Source organism: Lipotes vexillifer, unplaced genomic scaffold (genome assembly GCF_000442215.2).
Source record: "Lipotes vexillifer unplaced genomic scaffold, Lipotes_vexillifer_v1.1 scaffold793, whole genome shotgun sequence".
NCBI classification, from domain to species: Eukaryota; Metazoa; Chordata; class Mammalia; order Artiodactyla; family Lipotidae; genus Lipotes; species Lipotes vexillifer.
This window is the reverse complement of record NW_006774859.1, coordinates 886169-911354: the sequence shown is the minus strand read 5'-3', so window position 1 is coordinate 911354 and position 25186 is coordinate 886169. Positions and strand designations below refer to the sequence as shown.

The window sequence follows — 25186 nt, the reverse complement described above, 5'->3', positions numbered from 1 at the left end:
CTGTCGATCAAAGTCTGATGGGGATCTCAGTGTTGTCGGAGGGTGCGTTCCTTTTCTGGAGGCTCTGGGAAGAACCCATTTCTGTGCGTTTTCCATCTTCTGGAGGCCACCCACCTTCCATGCCTCATGGCCCCTTCCTCCATCTTCAGAGTCAGCAACACGGGGCTGAGTCTTTCTGCCATCTCTGACCCTCCCTTCTGATTTCCTCTTCCACTTCTAAGGACCCTTGTGAGCACAGTGGACCCACAGAGATAATCCAGGAGAAACTTTTTTTTTTTTTTTGCGGTACGCGGGCCTCTCACTGTTGTGGCCCTTCCCGTTGCAGAGCACAGGCTCCGGACGCGCAGGCTCAGCAGCCATGGCTCACGGGCCCAGCCACTCTGCGGCATGTGGGATCTTCCTGGACCGGGACACGAGCCTGTGTCCTCTGCATCAGCAGGCGGACTCTCAACCACTGCGCCACCAGGGAAGCCCAGGATAAACTTATTTTAAGGTCCACTGATTAGCAACCTAAATTCCATCTGTGACCTTAATTCCCCTTTTCCTGTGTAACCTAGCATATTTACAGTTTCCAGGGATTGAGATGTACAACTTTGAGGGTCATTATTTACCATAGCTCTTAACTTGCTAATTGTAGCTTAAATTGTAGGTGAACCAAATCCTAGTTACAAGTTTTTTGGAGTTATGAAACATCTAAGGCCATAGTAAATGTTTAAAAGTTAAGAAACATAATACCAACAATAGGAAAGTGAAGTGACAAGCCACTTGGATATTATTAACGTGTTTATGTATGTGCAATAATATAAAACTACTTGTCAGCTGGTGAATTTGCATACAGCTATTCTCAGTTTTTTTAATAGCGGCTGTGTAGAAATCAAGTTTAAGTGCATTGTGAGAGCTTGCTGGTGAACAGGATCTTATTAAAGCAAATAGTTTAAATGTTTGAACATACCGGTTGCATTATTCCCATCTCCTCAGATCACTGTAGAACAATAGTCAGGTTGCCACTTAGTAATGACCACAAAAGGCAGTTCACATAGTCAACACTTGACTTTTGTCTCCCAAGGCAAATCATAAATAAAATTGGCTACTGCTCTTATAAAGGTGCCAAACACCCTGATTCTTTGGCTTCTGTTTCATAAAGAACTTTAATTCATGTATAGAGCAAGAGAGTACATGAATGGGTGAGTTGAAACACAAATATTAGGTCAATAGCTAGAAGTGTCTTAAAAAAGTGAGTTCACTGTTTTATAGGTAAATATTTCTATCTCTTGGCTAAGGTATTTCAGCTTGCTTTAAAAAATGTTCTCATGTTTACATTCAACACTTTCAGAAGCATCATGACATTATAGTAAAATGATCTGAAAGGTCCTTAGCAATTTTTATTCTTGATGGAAAAGCATATCATAGAAATCTTCAACACCATCATCACTAGGATAGCAAAAACAATGTTGATAACTTACCACATGAAGTTTTGGATTTTAAGGTGAAAAAATATTTTAACTAAGTCATTCTGACTTACAGGAGAATCTCTAGGTAGCAGTGTTCACTTCTTCTTTTGTGCCTATTCTTCAGGAATTTGCTAGGTTCTTAGAATTCAGTAGTGAGCAATACCCTAACCCTTCAACCTCTTGGAGCTTGTAGTGTGGTGTAGAAAGGCCAGTGGTCACATCTGAATGTAAGACTACAGCAGTGAGAAGCAACTTTAAAGCAGCAATTCTCAAACTTACTGGTTTCAAGACCCCTTTACACTGTTAGCAGTTAATGAGACCTCTAAAGAGCTTTGTTTGGATTATGTCTATCCTTATTTAGCGTATTAGAAATTACAGTTTTTTAAATTGTAAAAATACTTGTTTGACAGTAATCCCATTATATGTTAATAACATTTTATGTAAAATAACTTGCAAGCTAAGTCAGTTTAGTTAAGAGAGAGGTCTTTTTCATGTTTGTACGTCTCCAGTGTGTCTGACTTGAGACACAGCTGGATTCTCTTATCTGCTTCTGCATTTAATGTTTGGCAATATGTCATTTTGTTTGAAATACATGAAGATCTGGCTTCACAAAGATTTGTTGGGAAAGGAAGAATCTATCTGGATCCCCTGAAAATATCTAGGAGCCCTCGGGTCCTTCGACTCTACTTTGGGAAGTGCTGCTTTAAAGAAAGGCACACTGTATTATGAGAAGATGTGGCCAAATGTGATGGGTGTGTGGTATAGGCAAAGTTTCCTTGAAGCTTTTGTAGCCTTCCTAAAACAGCTTTCTTGCCTTTTTGCATAAAATGTGTATCTTTGAAAGTCAGCTATCAAAAGGAATTTTTTTAGAACATTATGATCTCAACTCCAAAGTTAAATGGAATGGTATGGACCAAAGCAAATTTAGGTCACAATTTTTCAGCATAGGTTGGATGGAGTTGTCTTGTGTAGTTTCTGTTAAAAAACAAAACCTTTGAATTGATGCATAGACATTCTGCAGTTCTACCTTACATTATATTTTGCTCACACACTTTCTAATGTTGATAGGAATAGTATGTCTGGGGACACTTTGTGTCCCATCGAATAATGCCAAAGTTCTTAACTTTGGTTTTGGGGCTTTGCAAGTCTGTTTGTAGCTTTCTGATTGCAATGGAGTGGCAAAAATAACAAGTCAAAAAAAAAAAATCTGTAAAGTTCTGCAATGATAAACTGTTCGCATCTAGCTGCTTTGTGTAGACTGGAATCTGTTCAGGCAGATTTTGATTATTAATAGCATTGGCAAGTTAAACTGTGCATCAATCCTATGTGTAAAGTCTTTTCTCCGTTTAACAGATAATTATAGATTTTTACTTTTCAACTTTACATGCTCCTATTACCAAGATTCTTTTCCTCCACATGGTCCTGTTCTACCTGTTAGAGCTTTATGTCGGTCATGTGTTGTCAGTTGCTTTCCTGGTGGCAAAATTGTCATAAATACCAAACTCTGAAAATGTTAAGTAACAACAGCAGCAATGACTGTCTCCCAGTCTGAATGGTGGGAGGGTGAAAATGCTCTTCACAGTTACACCAGTAACTGGTGTTTGGGCAAAATGTACTTTCTCAAGTTATGCTTTTAATGGCACAGATATTATCAGGACAATTTTCAATAACATATTCAGAACCTGTTTTATGCTCAATTTGGAGACCTGTAGACTTGAATGGTTAAATATAAATGCAGTTTAATTTTAAAATTTGATCAGTTATATAAGTACATGGTTTAAAAAGTCAAGAAATTCTACAGCATTTATAAACAAAGCCCAACAGTGTCTGCACTGCTCTCCGGAGATAACCATATCCAATTCTTTTAGACATTTCTTAGGATATTTGTGAGTGACATTTTTATGCTATCTTTTTAAGTTAAAAAAAAAACAACTATAATATCTATTGATAACTTACTGTGGAAGACAAGGATTTAACTTTCACCAGCTAACTCTCCTTTCCCCCATCTCTGCCTCCCCACATCCATTCAATGATTTTTGGTTTAAGTCTGTATTCAGATTTCACATTATTTCAATCATATAACTATTCATAGCTGAGCCATGTAATAGGCTATGATATTTCCTTTGTTAATAATTTTAATTTTTCCTTTGGTTAATACTTTTGCCTTTTTCTTATTTTTCTTTGTATGTATCACTAATTCATTTTCACCTAAATTTTATTTAAAAAACAGTTCACAGATGAATAAACACTAAATGGACTAATGGAGTGAAAACTCAGGACTCAGATAAATTGGATGTAGGAAAAATGACCAAAATCTTTTCTTCAGCTATATTTTATAAGCTTATAAAAAAAAAAAAGAAGTGTTAACATTTAGACTATTTCAGGTAATAGTAAACAGTTGATTTCCAGTAAACAATATGCCAAAGAAATAACTATCAACTATATTTACATATATATTTTATGTATTTAAATTGCTAGTTTGTTAGCCTAATCTTGTTCATCACCATTATAAACATTGTATCCTTCTGATTTAATTAACTCAATTTTTTTTGAATCCTGAAAAAATACATCTTTAATTTTGCCAACAAAACTTCTTTTAAAAATCTCTTGAGTAACAATATTTACCTTTCGGCCATATTCAAAGCCCCCTAGATAACAAATACCATCATAGTTGAGAGCAACAAACTTTTTGTGTGGATTAGTATCCTCAGAGAGAATTAGGTTGTCATCTAGGTAGGCCTTAATAAGAGTCTGATTTTGAATTATAATTAAATGGTGCCACTTATTGCAACAGAATGTACCATTGCTATAAATCATAGGTACAGACATGCTTTCTCCTAAGTTAACTGCTATTTTCAGGGTCTGATTATGGAGACCAATTGCCAGAAAATCATTTTCTTCATTTTGAGCTTTTCCTACCCAAACAATTAAACCTTCTGTTTCAGTAGTACTGAAATTTAAGGATATAGTAGTGAACTGAAGATTTCTCATTCTGTAATCTGGATCAGTATATTTAATGTAAGAATTACCCATAAATTTTGCAGTTGAAAATGAAGTGTTGTTTTCACAATACCTTCCCACCCAACCCAAAGTACACAAACAACTGTAAGAAAATGATTGGTCAGGTATACATAGAGATTGGTGGAGGCAAAGATTATTCAAACAGTACACAGACTGGTCACATGTATTTCCTGCCCACTGTGGTAAGCAGCTACAAGAAAAAGTTGTGCCATTTACTATACATTCACCCCTGTGTTTGCACACGTTGTACCCACAGGCTGTCCCATCACAGTCACCTACATTTGAACCACCTTTTGCTCCTAATTCGGTTAATTGTAATTCTTGATTATTTATAATAACTTCTCGGACACAACCTTGAAAACCTACAGGTTCTTTCCCTGTTGCCATGGGATTTACAAGATTTAAGGATGACACTCCTCCAATATAGAAGTCGGTATTTGTGTCCAGGGAGCTCATTTTAGCGTTGGCTTTTTCTGTTACATTTATCCCATCCAAAGCCAGGTAGCTTTCTGCACCATCTCTTCCTGCTTTAATCACATGCCAAGTACTTCTATTAATAGTTACTTTTTGGAGAGTTTCTAGAACGATAGTTCTGTCACCAAGATTGTAGCGGAGTTGAACAGAACCGTTTACTAAAGAGATACATAAAAAATCACCTGTGGAGAAAGAAAAGCAACAGTAAAATGTCACTTCATTAAAAACTCTTGCCCCTTTTTGGAGAAAAAAGATTACAAATCTTGATCACAGTTATTTTAGAGAGTTTTGTGTCCATTTACAGATCAAAATATATCTGTATACATTCATACACATATCCTGTATTCTTTTGTTCTGGAGTTGGCCACATATGTTTTCCCTGGTTGTAAATATTTCACACTGAATGAATGTATTGTGGTACCAAGTTAAAGTGAGGTTTTTCTTTAACGGTTTAAGTTAAGGATGAATGTGTAAAAATTAAGTTGGATGTTTTACTCTGAGCCACTGATGCTGTTTTTGACAGACATTGGTGGTGGGGGGAAGATAAGAGAAGTGTTGACTGGAAAAAATGCACAACCTACAAGTTGAGAATTATGTTTTATTTGGCGGACTTTCTAAGGACTTCAAGCCCGGAAGACAGGACTCAAATCACTCTGAGGGACTGCTTTGAAGAGGCGGGGCGGGGCTGGGGCCAGGGTGCCGGGAGACGGATGACAACAGGAAATAATCAACAAAGACCAGGTGGTCAGAATATCAAAAGATTACTGTTAATTAAAGAAAACCAGACATCTCAAGCTAAGGAATTTAGTGCTTTTCTATGTCTGGGAATATGCAAGAGTATGGGCTCACTGAAATCATTCCTTTGACATGCACCTCAGCTACCTGGGGCCAGTGTCCTGTGCTTTTTAATCCTGAGTCCCCTCAGGGTGTGGCTGCAGCAGCTGACTGCTTGATGCGGGGCATCCTGTTTCCATCCTGCGTTCCCCCAGGGCTCACCTGGGGAGGCTGCAATGTGGTGGCTTGATGGCTGCAACATCCTTTGTTTACTGATAGAGCAGCAACATTTCTCCTTCACAGAAGTAAGAGCGATTAGTGGTGGTGCTATGAAAATCTCATATGGTGTGCTTTCCAAAGTTTCAGCCATGCTCTTGGCAGCAAGCTCTATCTACAAGTACGCAAATCTCTATGAGCTCTCTGCTTGGGTGTTTTAAAGGCATCTCCAGCTCCAAAGTTTCTGTCAGTTTGTTAACTTCCTTCCATACACCTGGTCTCCTTCAGTCTTTCCAAACTCAGTTAAGTCACTCCATCCATCCAGTGATCAGATAAAATATTTAAGTGTGATCCTGGGTCTCTAATCAAACAGATTTTACTAGCATTTTGGTTTGTTGTAAACACCTTCATTCTGCCCACTTCTCTTCTGCCACCTTAGTTAAATTTACTGTCCTCTCCAGCTTGATCTATTGGGAGAGCAGCTCCACCCTTCTTGCTTTCCAGTTGATTTTCTAATCTACACTGAAGCTCAAGTGATCTTTGCAAATGAAAGTCTGATCATTATGCTATCCTTTAATGGCATTCCCTGTTGGGATAAGAACCTAGATTCTTTAAGGTATAGAGACTCCCTCTCCAGCAGCCTTACCGGGAGTGTTCGCTCCCCTCTCCTCCAGCAGCACTGACCTTGTTAGGGTTTACCCTTTTCTTACAGAACCTTTGTGTGTGTTGTTTTCTTGGAACACTCCCCCGTCCCACTCCACCTACTCTAGGTAACTCCTGCCCATCTTTCAGGTCTCAGATCAAATGCTACTTCCTCAGAGAAGTCTTCCTTGATTCCACTATACTGCTTTAATAGCACTAGTTTTCTCTCCTTCACAATATTTATCTCATTTTATAACTCTATAGTCATGTCTGAACAAATCTGAACAAATAGGATCCAGCATGTGTATGAAGTTACAGTGAGGCATTCAGAGGAAAAGCAAATGCAACTCTCCATGCCTGGGAAAAGAATGTAGCCCTGCAAGGTAAGATTCCTTCCAGAGGGCAGCAAAGTGTTTAACATAGCAAACCATGTAGAAATCTTCCTTGAGACTGTATTTTCCCTTGCCCCTAACATTTCACAACCAGTAAAATTTTCCCTCTTCTTGTCCAGGGAGATTTCTTGACAAGTGGTACTCTCCTCCTACATGCATGGTCCACACTGTCTCACCTCCTTCCAGCGCGCAATGTCTGTTCTTTTTCCTCCCCTTTGTGGTCCCCACCAAGCTATTCAAGGATGGTTGGGAGACCTAGCAGCTCTAAAGTCACACACCTCTCATTTCCACCTGTATGAACCCATGCAAAATATGGTTGTCTTGTTTTTAATCCTTTTCCTCATAGAGAATTTCTAGTGAATATAATCTACGTCATTACATCCGTGATTATTTGACTAACAGCTGCCTTATCCACCAACTTGTAAGTTTCATGAGAATAGGATCTGTGCCACTTTGGCTCAACACTTTATCCCCTGCACCGTGCACAGTGTCTGGCACAGAAGATGCTCATAAGTAATTGTTCAATTAGGAAATTCCTTTTGTATACTTGTGGGGTGAGATGACTCAGTATTTCTCAACAACTAGTTTTAGGCTGAAAGCAAAAAAAAAACAAAAAGATCTTTTCCCTGTAATATATATAAGTTTAAAAATTTTCCCGACAAAAGGAAGAAATTCAGTTTATTCATGGATTTTCTAACATAAACACCATTTTAAGCCTAAAGAAAGAGAAAAGCTGCATTATGAGATTTTAGGTTATATATGAAAAAATTAAGTACAGATTGAATCATCTAAATTTTTATACCACAGAACCTAGAACAATGAAATATAATTGATATTAAGTTTTAAAATTTATAACACTCCGAATATACTTTATGGCCTGCAAGTGGGCACAAACCTCTTTCACAGGATCATGGAAGAAGTTTCTCTTGCTACTTGTAGCATGTTCTATAGTAAATAATCCTCAATAAAGAGCTACATTGGAATAAAAAATATCTAAAAAATGATTAGGAAAGCTGAAGCTGTGATCTGTAATATTACTGGCCAAGTTGACAACCAGAAGAAAGACCAAGGAGAATAGCTTCAGCCAAGGAAGGCTAATCTTAACGCAACTTTGCTTGTTTACTCTTGTCTTATTTCTCTTTTATTGTTCAGGTGTTTGAATATGCTTTGACTTTACATTGTGGGTGATGAGGCTTTTTCAATACACATTTATCTGTGAGGATTGTAACCACATCAAGTTGAATTCAGGCTATCTGTGATTAATTGGTGCTTAACATAAAATTGATTTTGTATCAAAAAAGCTCATTTTAAGGTATTAAATATTTAGCAGAAACAGATAAACAAGTGCCAGGGTTTATCTCTTTAAAATTTCTTTCCATAATCAGAGATCTAAAATCAACTAGGATAATTTTTAAGTTATTTTGTTTTAAATTTTGCACTATTTGAAATATTCAAATTATTAAGCTCTAAAGAGAAACAGAAACCTTGTTAATTGAGAATTTGTTTTTCTACATATGAAAACCTAACTGGCTGCTGATATCTAAATTTGTGGGTTTTGACGTTGTGTATTAAATGTTTGGGCATTTTTACCAATAGCTCCTCTTAGCAGAGGATCAGCTAGAAGGCTTGGTTAATGTTTATATCAGACATAGCTCTTAGAGAAGGTCAAAGTACGGGGCAGTCACCTGTATTTTATGCAAACTTAAATGAATGAAACATACTTTACCACCTGATTATTAATAAATAAGTTTATGCCTTTCATCTGATAATTACCTCCAGGTTAATCCAAGTCTGAGAATGTAGAGTATAGATTTAATATTTTAAAGTTTTCATGAGTTCCTTACATAAATGTCAAATGCAGCACCAGTTATGACTTGAAACTAATCTATTTTCATCTTTTTAATAGTGTCTAAGGGCATAAAAAAGGAAAATCTTGACTGTAATGAACTGAAATACAAAGCTATTTAGATGTAAGAAAGTGTGCTCCCTCTCTCCTATGTGTGTTAATGTAAATGAGCCTTTTATTTTATATACATAAATATACCTATCCAGTGTACTGATTATAAAATGATAGCACAACGTCTTGGCCAGTCACAGTCCTGAATATCTCTTGATTTTCTGCCCTTATCATATCAAAAAAACCTTGAGTTTTTATGAGCAATACAATTTAATATGATTGTCTTTTAATGTCTCTTGATTTAAAAATAGAAATTTTCTGTTTGCACATGATTCTCCCGTTTGGCATTTTCACGGGGAGATTTAAATCAATCATACATTTAAAACCAAATATCAAATCTCAGGAGAACAAACCTCTTCTAAGAGATTTATCTTTTCTCCTTGAAATTATTTTGAAAGCATTTTACCAGTGCCTTGAGATGGAACCACTTTTGTCTAATTCTCTGAGAGTCTCATTATTTAGCAGCATAATGAGACACCTTTAAAAGAACTCCTTATACTAGATTGTGAAAATCAGAGCATCATTTTTGTTCACTGTTGAAACAAAATAAACTGATTTAATTATCATTACCAAAATTTCATTTTCTGAGAAACAAGTTGAAAGAAAAGCCAAATGTAAACATTTAAAAATATTTGGCAGTAGAAATGTAACTATATAGGCAAATGTCTTTGTCAAAGTTCTGGAGAAAGATATTATGAAGATGGAAATCAAGAGTTAGCAATAAAAACAAAAATCAAAATTTCAAACTGAAACATACTAAAATAGTTTTATTTCATATTATTTTATGATAATTTATGCAATTTTTATAGTAAAAAAAACATTTTTATAAACTTATTTTGGAACATGGGTCCCAGGTTTACTATTTAAATGACTGAATAGCTTAAAGGAATTTTTTTGAGTTATAAATGTGGATGGATTTACTGGGAATATATCAGTCATGCCTTCCTTTCCTTTATCTTATATATGCATATTTTGTCCATTTTGACATAGGACTATTATGCATAGCTTCAACCTCTTTTTTTGATGGGATTGTTATAAAGTTGAGCATATGCTATATTTGGACTTTGCTAACTGTAATTCTAACAAAGCTCTTGCTATTTTGCTCACATTCATATTTAGGAGTCAATTCAAAGCATACATTTGCAGTGACAATAGAACAAAAAGATCAAATGTTTACATATTTTATAGACTAAGTGACTTAAAAAAATACTCTATGACACATCATTTAAGAGCCTATTAGGAATTCATTAGAATTTTTTTTTTCCCCAGCAAAGATCTTGCCAACTTTACCTGACTCTGCTTTTAAGCGTTGGGCAACGTAGAATAGGATGCCATCTGCAGTAAGAGGCTGGAACTGCAATTGAATATGTGTCTTTTTTCGAACAGGAAAGGAAGCAAAAGACATCCAGGATAATTCGTGGCTTTTGAAAGATGGATCACTTATAGACAAAGCTTAAAAAACAAAACAAAACAAAGACCTGAATTTCAAAAGTGTATTGCTCATAAATACAATAAATTCACATAGTTTTGTCATTTAAGAACTTACCTTCCAAGAGTTGCTCCCAGCTGAACACATTGAACCTTGGTAACTCTGTTCTAATCCCACTAACTAGAGGCCAATTAAAAAAACCTTCTGTGCTCCTTTTGTTTGGTACTGTGTGACACAAATCCTCTGCTCCAGGTTGCATTATAGAAAGACTTCAGATGCATAGATTCTGAGAATATCTTATTCGTTTCTCAAAAATGTGAGATTCTAGGGAATGTCTTACATTAAAAATGCTTACATTAAAAAAGACTCAATTAGGGGAAGATAGAAGGCATCACTATATGAATTATTCTTCAGTTTCTATATATCTGATTAAAATATAAACTGTAATCAAGTCGAGATATTTTAAGTGATTATATATATATTTTTTTATTTTTATTTTTTCTTTATTATTATTTTGGGGGGCTGTGTCTGGTCTTAGTTGCAGCATGTGGGGTCTTTGTTGAGGCCTGTGGGCTTCTCTAGTTGTGGCGCGTGGACTCTAGGGCGTGTGGGGCCCAGAGTGCATGGACTCTGTAGTTTGCGGCATGCGAGCTCTCGCTTAGGTGCGCGAGCTCAATAGTTGTGGCGCGTGGGCTTAGTTGCCCTGCAGCATGTGAGATCTTAGTTCCCTGACCAGGGATCAAACCCCAGTCTCCTGAATTGGAAGGTGGATTCTTTACCACTGGACCACGAGGGAAGTCCCTAAGTGATTATATAAATCGAAATAAATGTCAGTTTACTTGGCATTAATTTAGAACCATACCTCTGCAGAAGGTGCTAACTCTTGGGTTTTACTTCAGGTTAAGCATGAGAAAATTCATTTCAATATGAATTGAAGTAGAATCATTTATACAGATTTATAGTCCCTCAGATATTACTTGTTGCTTCTGTGTATAACTGACCAGATGGGAATTATGAGACGAAGAAGGAAAGTTCTGAACACTTGGCAGTTTTTATCTCTTTACGGAGTCTATATTCCTTCTTTCTTTCTCATTTTATAATGGGACAGTGCTTCTTGTGTGTGTGCTGGTTCACCACTTACCTTGAGCCATTAATCTAGTTATTTTGCCTTTTCTCCCTCTGGGTGAGGCCTGTACTAACTGTTGTCTTTCACTTTTAGGCTGATAGGTATCTGGTAAGTGCTTACCCCAGAGGCATTTGCTGATTTTTAAGCAACTACATCATTCATTTTGACTTATTGCAATTCAGATTGGCAGAAGTTAGAATCACCTGGGGTAGTTGCTAAGGATGCAAAGTCCTGTACCTCATTGCTAGAGCATCTGAATTATTAAAACTGAGATGCGGTCTAGGAAGTATATTTTCATAAACATCCAGGTATTTCTGACTTAGGTGTCACTTGAACCATATTTTCATAAACACTGAATTAAAGTTTATATTAAGAATACAGAGAAGGTTTAAAAAGTGTGTCCTTTTGAAATTATTATTTTAAGTATTACTAAAGCAATACCTATTTATTATGTCATTTAAATAATGCGGAAGACTGTAAAGTAAAAAGATGAAATGTCATTCTTCTTTCTCTTCTCTTAATTCCCAGGAACCACTATTAACAGTTTATTGAATATTATATAGCCAGGCCTTGTTTTTCAGTGCACATACAATTAATGTGTTTGTATATCTAGTATCTGATTTATTTCACATAAATGAAACCATATTATATATAAACTATACATAATATACTTGCCTTTTTTACTCAATAATCTGACTTCACGAAACTTTGACTTTAGCGTGTTTTGCCTATTGGTTCTTTTAAATACTTGCACAGTATTTTTAAAAATAGACTTGGTTAAAAATAGTCCATGGTTTACCTTAGTGTTCATTCTTAGTGTACATTCTGTGGATTTTGACAAATGTATAGTGACATAAAAAATAGTTTTACTGTCCTAAACATCTACTGTGCTTCATTTATGTACCCTTCCTTTCTCCCCTCCCCCTGGTAACCACTGATATTTTTATTGTCCTCATAGTTTTGCTTTTTCCAGCATGTCACAGAGTTGGAATCATACAGTCTGTAGCCTTTTCAGATAGGCTTTTTTCAATTAGTAATAGGTATTTAAGGTTCCTCCATGTCTTCATGGCTTGGTAGCTCATTTCTTTTCAGTGACGAATAATATACCATTGTCTGTAAGAACAACAGCTTATTTATCCATTCACTGACTTAAGGACATCCTGATTGCTTCCAAGTTTCAGCAATTATGAATAAAGCTGCTATAAACAACCGTGCACAGGTTTTTTGTGTGGAGATACGTTTTTAACTCATTTGGTTAAATACCAAGGAGTGTCATTGCTGGATCATTGGTAAGAGTATGTTTAGTTTTGTAAAAATTGCCCACTGTCTTCCAAAGTAGCTGTATCATTTTGAATTCCTGCCAGCAGTGCATGAGCATCCCTGTTGCCCTACACCACTTCTAGCATTTGGTGTCGTCAGTGTTTTTGATGTTTGCTGTTTTAGTAGGTGTGGTATCTCACAGTTGTTTTAATTTGCAGTTCCTTAATGACATATGATTCGGATCATTTTGCTTATGCTTATTTTCCATCTGTATATCTTCTTTAGTGAGGTGTATGTTCAGATCCTTTGCCCATTTTTAAATTGGGTTTTTCATTTTCTTGTTGGTGAGTTTTACAAGTTCTTTGCATATTTTGGATAGCAGTCCTCTCTCAGACATGTTTTTGCAAATATTTTCTCCCGGTCTGTGGCTTGTATTCTCATTATTTTGAAAGTCCTTTGCAAAGCAGAAGCTGTTAATTTTAATGAAGTCCAACTGAATTCTTTCTCTCACGGGTCCTGCCTATGGTGTTGCATCTAAAGTCATCACCAAACTCAAGGTTATTTAGATTTTTCTCCTATCTTCTAGGAGTTTTATAGTTTTGTATTTTACATTTAGGTATACTATCCATTTTGAGTTAATTTTTGAGAAGAGGATAATGTCTATGTCTAGACTTATTTTTTTGCATATGCATATCTAGCTTTTTCAACACCACTTGTTTGAAAGACTATCTTTTTTCCATTGTATTGCTTTTGCTCTTTTGTCAAAGATTAACTGACTGTATTTGTGTCGGCATGATATTTTATAGAATGGATATAGGATAATTTCCTTAGCAGTTCCCTCACTGAAGGACATCTCAGCCATTTCTTCTGGTTTCCCATTCTATCTCTCTGGCTGCATGTGCCTCTGTCCTCTAAATTTTATAATTCCTCAGTGCTTTCCTAGCTTCCTCCCTCTTTTTTTCTTTCTCTTGTTGATCTCATCTAGTTCCATGTGCTCAAAAAACATATCACAGCTCTTTGAATATTTATATCTGTCTAAACCTCTTCTCTGAGCTCAATCTCATATAGCCATCTTTCTCATTGATAACTTGTCCTGGATATCTCAGTCATATCAAACTTAACATGTTTGAAATTGTACTGCTCGAAAATATTCCTCCCCCAGACTTCCTTAGATCAGTAAATGGATCCCTTATCCATTCACGGCTCTGTACAGAAAACTGGTAGTCATCCTAACTGCACTCTCTCCAACGTTTCCTCTGCCTTTGCCAGGGTGATGCATCAGCAGGTCTTGCAGATCCTGTCTGGATGATATATTTATGTCTATCTACAACTTTCCATTTCCATTGCCACTATCCAGATTGAGGTCACTATCGCCTCTTGATTAGACCATTGCAATACACTCCTAATTGACCTTTCACTCCTCTGAATCCCCTCTAATTCATTTCACATAGTTGCCAGAGGAATCTTTTAAAAACATGAATTCGGGCTTCCCTGGTGGTGCAGTGGTTGAGAGTCCACCTGCCGATGTAGGGGACACGGGTTCGTGCCCCGGTCCGGGAAGATCCCACATGCCGCGGAGCGGCTAGGCCCGTGAGCCATGGCCGCTGAGCCTGCGTGTCCGGAGCCTGTGCTCCGCAACGGGAGAGGGCACAACAGTGAGAGGCCCGTGTACTGCAAAAAAACAAAACAAAACAAAACAAAAAACAACAAAAAAACCCCCCATGAATTCATTCCCCTGTTTATAATCTTTAGGGATTTTACTTAGAATAACATGCGGATTCTTTACCATGGCCTCTGAGGCTTTGTATGATTTGGTTTCCTGTTAAATCCCCGACATCATCCCCATCTGCAAGTCCCCCAGGTATCATTATGCAGATGGTACACTGCACAACTCCATGGGGTGCCATTCACGTTTCAGTCTATGTGAAAAGTGCTCCCTGGAGATGTTCAATGAACAGCCTGTATGGTGGCCCTGTCTGTCCACTTTCTTCCTTGTTCGTTAAAATCCATATACACTGGCTTCCTTTTACTTCTGGATATGTCGTAATTTATCTTTGATTAATTTTAACCACTCTCATATTGATAGACACTTGGGTTGCTTAAAATTATTTTGTTATTGCTAATACTGCTGTAGTGAACATACTTGGTTATACCTCCCTGTAAACATGTAAGAACGTTTCTCGTGTGTAAATATGTGAGAAATAGAATCTGTGTCATAGTCCAAGTGCATTTTTAGAGTTAGTAGATGCTACGAAAGTCCCCTCCACAGGTTGTCTGCACCAATCTATACTCCAGTCTGCAGTGGGTGACAGAGTATGTGTATCCGTATCATCACCCACACTTGAAATTATTAACATTTTTACCTTGGGGTAATCATAGAGGATTTAATATTTAATTAGCATTTTGCTGATTACAAGTGAAGTTGAGCTTCTTGTTTGAGTATCACACATTTGGTTTTTCTGTGACTTTTCTGTTCATGTCTTTTGCATGTTTTTCTATTGGATGTGAAGTTTTAAAAAATTATACTGTATACTAATCCTTTCTTATATATTTTGCAAACATAATCTCTTATCTCATTTTCCTTTGGACTTTGCTTATGGTTTGTTTTGTTATTCAAAAGTTTTATTTTTTATTCATCAAACTTCTTGGTTTTTTAAATTATGTTTTTTGCTTGTTGTGTCTTGTTTTAGAAAGCCTTACTCAGCCCACAGTTACAGTCTCCTTTATTTTATTTTTTGCGGTATGTGGGCCTCTCACTGTTGTGGCCTCTCCCGTTGTGGAGCACAGGCTTCGGACGCGCAGGCTCAGCAGCCATGGCTCACAGGCCCAGCCGCTCCGTGGCATGTGGGATCTTCCCGGACTGGGGCAGGAACCCGCGTCCCCTGCATCGGCAGGCGGACTCTCAACCATTGTGCCACCAGGGAAGCCCTACAAATTGTTTTTAATACTGCCTAATTTTTCATCCACACCTTCTTCCAATTAAATAGTTGTTTTTTATTTCCATTTGTGATCCACCATTACTAGGTATGTGAACTTGGGCAACTTACTTAACCCTCTGTGATTTGGTTTTTCTGTCTCTCAAATGGAGAAAATCTGAGTACTTCATAGGACTGTCATGAAGGTTAAATGAGTTAATATATTTAAGGAACTGTGCCCAGCACACAGTAAATATTATGTAAGTAATGACTATTATTATTGTTGTTGTTTTCTTCAAATTTACATTTAAAAATTAACATTATATTCTTAAATTTAATTTCTCCTTCCATCAACTTAGAACATATATATTGGCTCCCTTCTGTGTAAGCTACACTTGCATTTTCCTTCATCTGTCCTTCCGATTTATGGAAATTAAATTAAATTAAACCTTAGGAGGTTACTCCTAAAGCTGTTGTTGATACTGGGTCAGCACCAGAACAAGGAATTCTCTGTGCACATATGAGCTTGTGATAAGACAACTGACCGCCCCACCAGCGCTTCTCCAAAAAAGGGACTAGTAAGAAACAATATGTAAAGGTCACTGAACTAAAAATCAAAAGAAATAGATTTTATTAGTAGCTCTGGCATTGTATGTCTTGAAAAGGTACTTAATACAGACATTTCTTTTTTTATATAATGAGGAAGACTTGCTTGACTCTAATAGCTTATTATTTAATTAAGTATTCAATCATATTTAGAAAGTACTGGGAGAAGTAAATTTTCTAATAATGGCACACATTAAAAATATTGGTGTGAGATATTTAAAAAGAGGTATGTTTTTATTTGCTTCAAGGAGGGAGTAGAACAGGAAAAATACCTAAGTTCTCTATGACTCAACTGTTTCTTTTATGGATTAAAAGAGAGCGAAGGGGAAAATTGACAGGGCCATACCAGCTGCTGAGTCATTGAGTAATTTCCAATTATTTCTTGTATGCCTACTAACTCCTGAAAATCATCAGTTTATGGTGAAGGTATTCCACATGTATTTTGAACCATAAATGTAATACTTCCTGATTTCCATCTTCTAGACTTGCTAACCACTGACAACCCTCCTTATCCCACCATAGGCAAATGTTTGTGCTAAGACTTCCACTAGATTCCCAGAAGTAAACTTAAAGGATTTTGGCTGACTGTCAGAGGTGTTAACAGTAAAACTAACAAACAAAAATTCCTGGTGATTTCATCTTTGTGGGTAGAGATATTGAGCAAACTAAATAAATATGTAATATGCTAGATGTTGATACACTCTAGAAAGAAAAATTAGGGGATGTGCATGTAGGCTCACGGAAAGTGATATTAGAATAAAAGCCTCAAGGAGAGGTCTATGAGGATCACTGGGGAGGGAGGGAATAACAAGGGCAAGGCCCCGTGGAGGGTTCTTGCCATGATCAAGGAACAGGAAGGAGTCTTTGTGACTGAAGGGCAATAAAGAAGAGGAGAGTTTTAAGGGAGAAGGTCAGAGGGGTTACGGGGACCAGATCACATTGTAAAGAACTGTGAAGTATCTGAGATTTTATCTGCTGGCAGGCTAATAAGTTAGTGTGCCAAATTTTCATGGATGATAGCAGAAAACACGAAACTCCTGGGTCAGAAACAAAGGGCAATTTATCGCTCACAGTATTAGCAATAGCCAGAGTGTCAGAAATTTTGTTTACTTAGAGAGGAAATCTGAGATCAGAGACACAAATTTTTTATAATGGGCAGCGAGCATGCTGTGGTGCTCTGAAGGAAGGCACTATCTCTGTCTTCCAAGGATGTTTTTTACATGAACATACTGGAAAAGATAATCCAAAACAAAAGCAGCAGTGCCTGTGCTCAAAAATTGTGCAGAAACCTGAGAGACCCATAGGAAATTGTCTACACATGGATGGCCCTAAAGTCCATCATAAAGACTTTAGCTTAGACAGAATGAAATTGGAAATCACTGGCAAGTTTTGAACAGAGGAGTGCCACGATCTGACTTAAGTTTAACCATATCACTTTGGTTGCACTGAAAGTGACAAAAGCAAGGGTGAAAATAGGGGTCTCCCTGTCAAAGAAGTGATTACAATAATACTGGTCTGAGATGATGGTGGCTTGGATCAGAGAAGTAGAGTGGAAGTAGTAAGAAGTGGTTAGATTTCAAATCTATTTTAAGGTTAGAGTTGACAAGATTTGCTGAAAGATTACATGTGGGAAGAAAGAAGAAGAGGAATCAAGGATAACTGCAAGCTTTTTACCCTGAGAAACTGGAAGGATGATGTTGCTGTTAACCAAAATGATGGGGACTGTGGGAGGAGCAAATCTTTTGGAGAAGATGTAGAGCTCAGGACAGCTGAGATGCCTTTTAAACTTTCAAGGCAGTAGTCGGCTAGGCTGAGATACGATCTGGAATTCAGTAATTAACAGCAGTTAATAAGTCAAGTGACAGAAATCAGTAAGAAATATAGAAGATTTAAACAGCAGAATCAACTAGTTTGATATAATGAATGTGAAGAACACAGCACTTCCCAATGCACATTCTTGTCTAAAAAACATGTGAAACGCTTACAACTATTTACTATATACTGGGCCATAAGACAAGTCTCAATAAATATCCAAGGAATGATATTACATCCACATGTATAGATTTGTACAAAGCTATGATTCAGGGAAAAAACAAGCTAACCCTATCAGTAGCAGGTAGCACTAGGCCTTATGATGATCAGTTTAATCTTCACCTCTGAGGGGTTTTTTTTTTGTTTTTTTTTTAGTGTATACCACATTTGCTGTGTCTGAGCTTATTTTTGAGGTGTTTAAAAGATCATTTTGTCCAATAGAAACAAGGACACTTAAAGTGCTGAAAGTGCTAAAAAATTTTTTTAAAAAACCCAGTTATATAATGAAAACAAAAAGGAAAATAACTTTTAATAATTTATTTTGAAATAATTGTAAACTTATAGAAAAGTGGCCATAATAAAAATAACTATATCTCCTTCACCCATATTCTGCAGTTGTTTCTATTTTATTGAATTTTTTTCTTCTCTGTTACACACACACATGCATACACACCATTTATCATTATTAGTCTTTTTTCTGAAACTTTTAAGAGCAATCTAAAGATGTGATGCCCCATCCTTTCTAAATATTCCAGTGATTATTTTCCCCAAACAAGGATATTCTCTCCTATGATTAGCACACAAACCTCAAAATCAGGAAATCAACATTGGTACAATACTACCATCCAACTTACAGACTCAATTCAAATGTCATCAACTGCCCCAACAGTGGCTATTTCCATGCTGATCCAGGATGCCCTCCAGGAATATGTGTTGCACTTTGTTGTCATGTCTCTTCAGAGTCCTTCAATCTGGAACGGTTTCTCTGTTCTTATCTGTTTTCTAGGTCTTGCATTCTTAGATTTTAAAAGGTCTTACATTCTTAGGATAACTCTCCACTTAGATTCATCTGATGTTTCTGCATGACCAGATTCAGATCATGTAATCTTTGCCGAAATACCAAAAAATGATGCTGTGCACATGAAGAGGTACACAATGTAGACCCTCCTTTTTACTGGTAATGCTAATTTTGATTGCCTGCACATATTTGTCTTTGACAGGTTTCTTCACTTTAAATTCTCAATTTCCATTTATAATTAATTTGTATTTTGTGGGAAGGTATTCCAAGATTTTATCAATATCCTGTTCCTCAGCCAACCACCACCTTCACTGACAACTCCAGCTGCAATCAGCATTCCAGAGATTGTTGCCACATGTTGATTCTCTATTTGTAACATTCCTTTTACAGTTATTAATTGAAATTCTACTAATATATAAACCTAAGATAGATCTCTCCTCTTTCCTTCTCTCTTTCCTTCCCCCCTCCCTTCCTCCCCTCCTTCCTTCCTCCCCCCTTCCTTCCTTCCTTTATATTAGTATAGTTTCATTATTTTTATTCAGTGGGTTGTAATCCATTAATATTATAATTAATATAATTAATTATAATTAATTTGTTTCTCAAACTCTTACTCATTTGACCAGTTGGAGCCCCTTCAAGCTGGTTCCTGCATCATTTTCGCCTGAGTGGGTTTCCTAGGAAACAGACTCTGAGGTGGAGATTTGTGTACAGGAGTTTTATTGGAGAATGCTCTTGGAAACAACACCTGTGAGAGGGCGAAGGCAGCAAGAGAGAGAAGTTGGCAACTTATATCATGAGATCTCTGGAGCTGGGATGACCCTTCAGAATTACTTCATATTGAGGCATGGTGGCCAGGCCTTTGAGGCACCCCTCTCCCCATTGTCTACACATCAAATAGTCACTGGATTCAGGCTGTCACTGGGGTGGACAAGGCAGTTCCCTTCAGTCCTGGGGAGGGACTCAGCTTTAAGCTACCTGCAGGCAATTTTCCCAGCAGTTGAGGTAGTGAGTACCTTCATTTTGAAAGGGGAATGGGAATCTGCATTTTGCATCATAACATCCACTTCAAGAGTATTTAACATTGGCTTTTTATGGTACTATGTTTACTTTAAGAATTAGAAAGTAAATTTCTTAACCCACTGGTTATTGGTGCTGAAGATTATAGTAAATTTTTCAGCACTTTCAGAACCACAAAAATTCCAAAAAAGATGTGTTTATAATAGAGCATAATCCTAATTAAGTTAAAATTCTATATTCTGGATGTTAATATGAGGCCTTGCCTTTTTTGTTTTCAAAATATCTCACTGGAGGTGCTGCACATAGGCTCACACCTCCCATTTCTCCTACTGGCTTGAAATTCTTGTAACTCAAAGCTGTGTGTTCAAGAATTTCAATGCCCTGTGTTCTTAGATAAGGGAGGGATCTATTTAAATAGATAAGACAGATGAAGATCTATTTTTAAATGACTGTGCTTTTTTGAAACCATGAATAGATAGTTGATACCTTTTAGTGCTGAATTACGATGATTTTGCACATTAAATTTTTACAGCTCAAGTAGAGTACTAAAAGTTTTGATGCCTTTTAGATGTGAGTGCCCACGGAGAGAGGTAGAAGCCATAAATAGGACTTCAAAGTGTTCTGATTCAGTGGGTAATATGTTCACTCTCATTAGAACAGCAAGACAAGGAGAGACATGGGGTTCTTTTTTCCCTTTAAAACTGAAATTGATATTAAAAAATGATAATATGTGCCCAGATCCATGGTAATTCAAAGACAACACAACTGACAAATTAAAATTAAAGTATGCTTGAACCTAAGCAAGACACAGAGTATGGATATAAGGAAAATAAATATAATGAAAAAGAAAAAAGCAGCTGCTGAAATATACTGTATTTGTAATTCAGGTATTTTCATATTTCCCTCTTTGATGTGCACTATTTGAGAGCATTTTACCACTTTCAAAACCTGAAGTAAGAAAATGATGACGTGTTGACAATGTTTGCTGCTCCTAATGCCTACAGATCTGTTCATACCACCACCCCCACACTCTGCCCACGAGAGCTGCCTCAGCCTGCAGCCAGTGGCTTTCACCTGCTCCAGAAAACCTTCCTGTTGGGGACCTCCCCCATCATGGCTGGAGCTCAACTGCTGGCTTTTCTGCAGAAGTGTGATGTCTCTTCCTTTTTATTCTATGCTTGTTTCAAGAGTATCCAATCAGTACTTCTTCAAACCTCAATGTCTTCCAAAATCTTTAGTGAAAATGACTCTTCTAGTATTTTTAATTGCAGCGTCCTCCACTTTCCCATGCTGAATGTGGGGATATATAACTTGGGAGACAAATAGGCAAAATAGGCACAAAACTAGCAGACCAATCCAATTAGAAAATATCACCAGGCCCACAGATTCTGCACTGCCCTTCCATCTGACAACTCGGAGGCTTGATTAGTAGGTAAACTTGTCTGCCTGACTTTCTTTGATATAAGTAATCCAGGAAACTTCTCAGTGTTACATTTCCTGTTGTCTAAGAGTTTCAGCTGAGGCCTCAAAACTGAAAACAACAGGTGTCATGTATACCCACAAGTCTAAAAAGAGTTTATGGACAATAAAATGTCACTATACACCTACCGGAAAAACTAAAGTTAAAAAAAATAATGACAACACACAAAATGCTGGTGAGAACAACACAAAATGCTGGTGAGAATGTGGAGAAACGTGATCTCTCACACATGCTGGTGAGAAGGTAAAATGGTACAGACACTCTAGAAAATAGCTTTGCAGTTTCTTATAAAAGTAAAATATTGCTTGTTTTAGAAACCTATGGATTCCCTAAATCAGATAGTACATCACTACAATCCAAGTGTTTCCACCTCACTAATCAGCCCATTCTGCTTTCTTTTTCACAAGATTCCACTGGCCTGGTGCCAGTCAATGCCACGGTTGTTAAACAGTGGTAAATATAAATATTAATCATTTCTTTGGGGGTTCGATTTATAATGAATAAGGCCATAAAAGTGATGGTCAAGAGTGAAACTTGTGTAATTTGGAAGTCATCTGAATTTTTAGCTATTATTTATCTCAGAAAACTATCCCTCCTGAAACTGCCCCTCCCACTGACTAGCCCTGAGGCCATTGGCCGGAACCTCAATTATTTTTTTTTGGGGGGCACACCACGTGGCACCTGGGATCAGGCACATGGGATATTAGTTCCCCAATCAGGGATCAAACCCCTGCTCCCTGCATTTGAAGCACAGAGTGTTAACCACTGGACCACCAGGGAAGTCCCTTTTGTTTTTGAGAACCTCAATTCTTTATCCAAAAAGATGGATGTTTATGTTTTCCTCTTAATTAACCTACATTGATTAGTAAAGTCTCCTAAAAATGATTCATTGTCAGAAAGAGTTTATATGAGTTACTGGAAAACATGGACTTTTCCTAACCTATAGTGGGAGTGGGGGTGGGTGGGTTAGAGGTTGGTGCACTGGTACTGCTATGGACCGACCTTTTTCTTTATCGGTGTTCCTCTCCCACCATCAGAACCTCTGATCAAGTTCCAGCAGTATTGTCTTCTCAAATCTGGGGACCCAAATAGTTGTGTTCCCATTTGCAGTGTCCTATCACAGCACCCTTAACTCTCTTCTATATATTTTTTTTTTTTTGTGGTATGTGGGCCTCTCACTGTTGTGGCCTCTCCCGTTGTGCAGCACAGGCTCCGCACGTGCAGGCTCAGCGGCCATGGCTCACGGGCCCAGCCGCTCCGTGGCATGTGGGATCTTCCTGGACCAGGACACGAACCCATGTCCCCTACATCGGCAGGTGGACTCTCAACCACTGCACTACCAGGGAAGCCCTCTTCTATAGTTTTTAATGCTTTATGCTAATACCTGTCAGAGGGTTACTTTAAAATAAATCTAATTGTTGACTTTAGTCAATAACTAGAAATGTTGTAGAAATTATTTTAAAACATCTCTCTAAATAAATTGATGATCAGGAAAGAAAGAACACTCAGAGGCAAAACAAACAAAACCAAAACAGAACAAAAAAAAACAAAGTGGAAAAAGGGAAATAGAAGCTAAATAAATACGATGATAAAGCCAGATTTTGCCTTCAGGGTATTTGTCAAACTTGCTAAACCCAATCTTCAGCATTCAACTCTTCAGGGAAAAAATAAATTATACTATAAATTAAATGCTGCAGATATTAAAAAGATAATCAGAGGTTCTAATGGGCAACTTTGTAGCAATAAATTTGAAGATTTAAGGGAAATCAATGAATACCTAAAGATACAGCTTATAAAAATGGAATTAAGGAGAAGTTTTAAAAAATACATGGATATGCCTATAAGAATAAAAGCAATTGTATCAGTTATCAAAAATTTCCCACAAGGACACACCAGGCCAAGATGATTATATTAGCAAGTTCTACAAATTACTTTAAAAAAATAATTACCATCTTACACAAACTCTTCCACATATATAGAAAGAGATAATACTTTATGATTCATATTTTGAGTATAGAATAAGACTGATATAAAACCCTGTGAAGGTCTGTATGAGAAAAGAAAATTATAGAGTGATCTCACTTGTACACATAGCCATAGAATTCTATCAAACAGAATCCAACTCCCTGTGTAAAAATGATATGTCATAACCAAACTGAGTTTATCTCAGGGTTCCAAGTTTAATTTATCATTAGGAAATCAACCAACATAATTGACCATATTAAAGGAGAAAAATCATATGATTATCTCATTTGATCCAAGAATATTTGATAAAATTCAACATCCAATTAATGATGAAAACTCTTAACAGATTAGGACTAGTATTTTGTTTCCTAGTAAAGGGGATCTACCAAATACCTATAGCAAACAGTTAACCATAATTAATCCTGAAATGTTAAAAGCATCCTCTTTAAGATGAAGAACGAGATGTGTGCCCACAGATATCACTTCTCTTCAGGATTAAACGTGACTTTAGTCACTACCATAAGGCAAGAAAAAGAAATAGTATGTAGGGGGAGGACCTTCAAGACGGCAGAGTAAGTTGTGGAGATCACCTTCCTCCCAACAAATACATCAGAAGTACATCTACATGTGGAACAACTCCTACACAACACCTACTGAACGCTGGCAGAAGACCTCAGACTTCCCAAAACACAAAGAAACTCCCCGCGTACCTGGGTAGGGAAAAAGAAAAAAGGAAAAACAGAGACAAAAGAATAGGGATGGGACCTGCACTGCTGGGAGGGAGCTGTGAAGGAGGAAGTGTTTCCACACACTAGGAAGCCCCTTCGTGGGCAGAGACTGCGGGTGGCAGAGGGGGGGAGCTTCGGAGCCACGGAGGAGAGCGCAGCCGCAGGGGTGCGGAGGGCAAAGCGGAGAGATTCCCGCACAGAGGATCGGTGCCGACCGGCGCTCACCAGCCCGAGAGGCTTGTCTGCTCACCCACTGGGGTGAGCGGGGCTGGGAGCTGAGGCTGGGGCTTCCGAGGTCAGATCCCAGGGAGAGGACTGGGGTTGGCGGTGTGAACACAGCCTGCAGGGGTTAGTGCACCACAGCTAGCTGGGAGGGAGTGCGGGAAAACATCTGGACCTGCTTAAAGGCAAGAGACCATTGTTTCCAGGTGCATGAAAAGAGGGGATTCCTTCCCCATGTGCCCACAGAAGGCAGAGCACTGCCTAAATGAACTCCAGAAATGGGAGTGAGCCACAGCTGTCAGCTCGGACCCCAGAGACGGGCATGAAATGCTAACGCTACTGCTGCCACCACCAAGAAGACTCTGTGCAAGCACAGGTCACTATCCACACCCCTCTGGGAGGCTGTGCAGCCCGCCACTGCCAGGGTCCCGTGATCCAGAGACAAATTCCCTGGGAGAGCACATGGCACACCTCAGGCTGTTGCAGCGTCACACTGGTCTCTGCCAGCGCAGGCTCACCCCCATTCGAATTATGACTACCGTACCCCTCCCTCCCCCTGGCCTGAAGGAGCAAGAGCCCCCTAATTAGCTGCTGCTTTAACCCCGTCCTGTCTGAGCGAAGAACAGATGCCTGAGGGCGACCTACACACAGAGCTGGGGCTAAAACAAAAGCTGAACCCCA

General features: G+C 37.8%; 1 protein-coding gene across 1 annotated transcript in view; it reads right to left on the bottom strand.

The window, feature by feature from the left end:
• Positions 1 to 3938: 3938 nt before the first annotated feature.
• EYS (EGF-like photoreceptor maintenance factor) overlaps positions 3939 to 25186 on the bottom strand; it is a gene marked incomplete at its 5' end in the record, with an annotated part of 885136 nt that continues 863888 nt past the window's right edge. Inside the window, 2 exons of the mRNA XM_007449587.1 lie at positions 3939 to 5128; positions 10218 to 10379. Of these exons, the coding sequence (XP_007449649.1) occupies positions 3939 to 5128; positions 10218 to 10379 (1352 nt within the window). The remainder of the gene's footprint in view (positions 5129 to 10217; positions 10380 to 25186) is intronic.